At 35.9% G+C, this 4,466-nt stretch overlaps 1 protein-coding gene across 1 annotated transcript in view; it reads left to right on the top strand.

The window, feature by feature from the left end:
* Positions 1–268: 268 nt before the first annotated feature.
* The window catches only part of LOC104616383 (sodium channel protein type 1 subunit alpha), a gene marked incomplete at its 5' end in the record, with an annotated part of 38,772 nt that continues 34,574 nt past the window's right edge, over positions 269–4,466 (top strand). The window contains 2 exons of the mRNA XM_010281747.1: positions 269–625; positions 1,325–1,807. Of these exons, the coding sequence (XP_010280049.1) occupies positions 269–625; positions 1,325–1,807 (840 nt within the window). The remainder of the gene's footprint in view (positions 626–1,324; positions 1,808–4,466) is intronic.

Here is a 4,466-nt window from a genome sequence, read left to right as displayed (position 1 = left end):
TATATACACACTTTAGACATTCTGCTTTGCAGAAACAAGTCGACTCTTGTCGACACAAATGTGTTGTGCTCTGATTGGCATCACAAGAATAGGTCTCCTCTACAAATACCATCAGAAAAGTGGCACAGATTATTTTAACAGATGAAGCCTAGGTTTCAAATTCCATGTAATATGACCAGTAGCTTCAGTAAATCTCCACAAATTAACTTTAAAATATCTTTGTGTCTTTCTTGATGGTTGTCCTAACAATATTTTTCTTTTCTTCCAGCTACGAGTTTTCAAGTTGGCAAAATCTTGGCCAACACTAAATATGCTGATAAAAATTATTGGTAACTCTGTGGGAGCTCTGGGCAATTTGACCCTGGTGCTGGCCATCATAGTGTTCATTTTTGCTGTGGTTGGGATGCAGCTGTTTGGGAAAAACTACAAGGAATGTGTCTGCAAAATTGCAAGTGACTGTGTACTTCCACGCTGGCACATGCAGGATTTTTTTCACTCTTTTTTGATTGTATTTCGAGTGTTGTGTGGAGAATGGATAGAAACAATGTGGGACTGCATGCAGGTTGCTGGCCAAGCCATGTGCCTTACTGTCTTCATGATGGTCATGGTGATTGGAAACCTAGTGGTATGTAATCAAAGCATTAGCAAAAAATTATTTGGCAATAGAGTGGGCTCAATCCTGAAGTGACCTAAGTGCTCTGGCTCTGCTTCAACAAAGCACTTAAGCAGGTGGTTTCAAGCAATGCTTAAAGTTAAGCTTAAGAGCTTTTCTGGAATGAGAACAAAGTATTTTGCAATATCAAAATCCTAAGAATGTTAGAGTGAGCACTTAGTCACATTCTTAATTTGTTTTTTGGCTCTCTGTAAATATTTTGTGCTTCAAATAATTTTAGTTTATGGGCTCTTTATAAACCATTTACTGTGGATTTTTTTATTATTTATCCTATATAATTAGTTACCTAAATAATCTACTCTTGTGTGATGAGAGAAATTAAACTTTTTAATGATACTGAATAGCAAATCCGTCATGTCCATTTTTAGATTATAGAATTTTGAATCAAAATATTTATATACTGTGGGGATTTAAAGACACATTTACAAACAGTTGTAGGAGTATTTTTGAATAGTGAAAAGGGCCTAAGCGAAATTTTAAAAGCTCAGTCTTTTATGGGGAAGAGAGAAAGTTTTAAGGGTGCTTTTCTCTGGTTATGGTGAATTATGGGGATTTCAGTCTTTGATGTCACTAATATAACAATTTTTAATAAAATAAGTGTTCTTTGTTAGGATAAAGTTCAGAATGTCCTTTTTTTCTACCTTTCTGCAGGTCCTGAACCTATTTTTGGCCTTGCTCTTGAGCTCATTTAGTGCAGACAACCTTGCCGTGACAGATGATGACAATGAAATGAATAATCTCCAAATCGCTGTAGCAAGAATGCAGAAGGGCATAGATTATGTGAAAAGAAAAGCACGCGAATTCATACAAAAAGCTTTTGTTAAAAAACAAAAAGCTTTAGATGAAATCAAACCACTTGAAGATCTGAACAACAAAAATAGCTGTATTTCTAACCATACAACCGTGGAACTAAGCAAGGACCATGACTATATTAAAGATGCGAATGGAACAACTAGTGGCATAGGTACAGGTAGCAGTGTGGAAAAATACATAATTGATGAAAGTGATTACATGTCATTCATAAACAACCCAAGCCTCACTGTGACAGTGCCGATTGCTGTGGGTGAATCTGACTTTGAAAATCTAAACACAGAGGAATTTAGTAGTGAATCAGACCTGGAAGAAAGCAAAGAGGTATATATCTATTTTGTGCATTTCTCTCTGATCTTTTGAGTATTTTTCTTTTTTTTTTTTTTTTAGCATAAACCAGTGTATTAAGTTCTTAATCATTTGTTATTTTGACACTTTTTTGTACATGGGCATAAATGAGTGTATAAAGGAGGGTTTAATTCTTGATGAACAAAAGTGTGAGAAAGGGTTAGAAATTACAGTCTCTAAGAGGAGATAACAGGCCAGGCAACGGAAGACCAAACCAACCCATAAGAACTGTTTATGGTCCATATGGTAGTTGCAACAACTAATAGAGCTGAGCAGTGCCTTAGCTACAGCTTTATTCCAGCCAAAACTTTTGCATGTCTCCTGTAACAAAGGTCCAGTGAAGAGCACCATACATCTTCTCTCTGCCACTCAAAGAATCCCCTTCTATGGGATTTTTCTGTGAGCAGGTATAAACCAGAAAACACAGAGATAGTTCATGTATATCCTTTAGACACTGGAATTCTTTTAGATTTTAAAATTGTCAGCTCTTCTAGACCTAGATTCCCATAAAAAGACGTTTTAACCATAGATTCTTCATATACTTCAAATTCACTTATTGTTAAAATTGAAGAATAGTATCAGCAGATGAACGGATCTCATGCTGCTAAGGAAATATGAAAGCAGGCTACAGGTATAAAGCCTTGTTGAGAACAGTATTTTTAAAAAACATATTAAGGCTATAGCTGTTCCTTTACATGACTTTTTGTCTGTGGCTATTTTAACAAAATAACTTAAATTGGTTTGATAACATAATTTGCAAAACAACTACACCCTCAGTGACTTCGTTTGTTGACATTTTAGTCAAATCAGAAAATTATCTTTCCAGACACTTAACAAAAATATTTTTCTGACTTGAGAAACTTTAGCCTTAAACTAGCTAGTTTCCATTCTGGTAGCAATCTGGTTTCTTTGTGGGACAGCTCATCTTCCCCTGCCACTGTTTTATTGCTAACAGTACTTCAGGCACCTAATTTTAGGCTAGCTGAATTCTGTACTGCCATCCCTTCTGTGTGCATAAGCCCTCTTGTGTTGTCAACAAAAATCCAATGTTAAGCTAAGTGCAGTCTTTGGATCCTCCCCCAAGAGGAGGAGATCCTCCCCTCTCCCTGTACAAACCAGGCTCTCCCCTTGGCAAACTATTTCAGAGCCAGTGTTGTTCCCATTTCCCAACTAATATCTGAGACATTACTATTTCTTTTCCTGTTAAATATTAGCCAAAATATCTTATAATTTTGCTTTGAGTCAAGCTTCTGAACCACTGCCACAAGAGAGGTTTTAATAATGTGCTTGAGCACATTATGAACTTTCCCCAGCAGGAAGAATTTTGAAATAAAGCAACATTTAGACAAAGATCCATTGGAGAAAAACAGTGACTGGTCATCTACTCTCCCCACAGCTTCCTCAATGCTGGCCAGTCCAGTCCAGTCTTCCAACCCATCATAGAGCAGGCAGTCAAATGCAGTAACACAAGCTGGTTTATGACTGACCAATGGGGAATAGATTCAGCTTAGGAAAGCTTTCTGCAAATGTGCTGCTACTTGTAGGTCCAGGGTTACCTTTTATCCTGTTGAGAAGGTATTATGACATTTCTAACTTCCTGCTTATGAAAGAGCAGCTGTTATGTAGTTTTCTATGGAACATCCATCCAGCACTGCTGTTTTGGATTTGAGTCCAACTTCTTATTTTATACCGACTGTTAGTATAATGGGACTGTAGAAAAGAAATTATAAACACGAGAACAGCAGAGCCTTTGAATTAGATGAGTTTTTGATGAGAACTCACATAGAAAAGACTGTATGGATTCTCCACTTGCAGGACAGAGGACACTAACAGGCAAGTTCAAGCTGACTTGAGACCATATTGAGTTTTTCAGCACCATTCCTGGAGTTTTGCAGTGCTGGCCAGGGTCCTTTTTTGCTGATTGGGTCAGCTCTAAAAGTGGAGGTTTCTGCAAGGGTTTTGCTTGCTTGTTTGTTTTGGATTGTTTTTTAGCTGAGTACTTTTTTCTCCCTTAGAAAAGTAACAAATTTATCATCTTAAAATTATAATTTACACTGTTAATTTCAGAGAGATTAATTTTAGTGTGCAAAAAGTATCTGACAATATTACAGAAAATTTGCTTCTTAGAAGAAAACAGAGAAATAAAATGAAAAGGTTTTTTTCCCAAAATTAAAAAGCTTTAGAAAAGTTTTGAAAAGTATTTTTAAAATATAAATTTTCAAAATCTAAATTCAAAAACATTTTGAAAAGTAGTAAGTCATAAAGAAAGGGTTGATTTGTGAAAATTAGATTACTACAAGTATACAACATTTTGTAAAAATATCAGAGAGGCAACACTGAGGTGAAAATGTAATTTGAAAAAACCTCTATATATTGATCCTTGTGACAAATGGCAGTGCCTGAAATTGGATACATCAGCTCATTTTCCTGATAATGTTGAAACGTTGTTCTTCCAGTCTCTATAGTCACCACAAGGTAAAATTAACTAAGAATTGGCTACTTAAAATATTACAAATTTTATGAAGCACCATGCAACTCAACATCAATGAATCCTGGAATTGTTGCTGAAAAATGGACTGCCTGCCGCATGAATAAGAGTTTTGTTGTTAGGGTTTGGAGATTTTTTGTCCTCAAT

This window comes from Phaethon lepturus, unplaced genomic scaffold (assembly GCF_000687285.1).
Source record: "Phaethon lepturus isolate BGI_N335 unplaced genomic scaffold, ASM68728v1 scaffold260, whole genome shotgun sequence".
Lineage (NCBI taxonomy): Eukaryota > Metazoa > Chordata > Aves > Phaethontiformes > Phaethontidae > Phaethon > Phaethon lepturus.
This window is presented reverse-complemented; position numbering and strand designations above follow the sequence as displayed.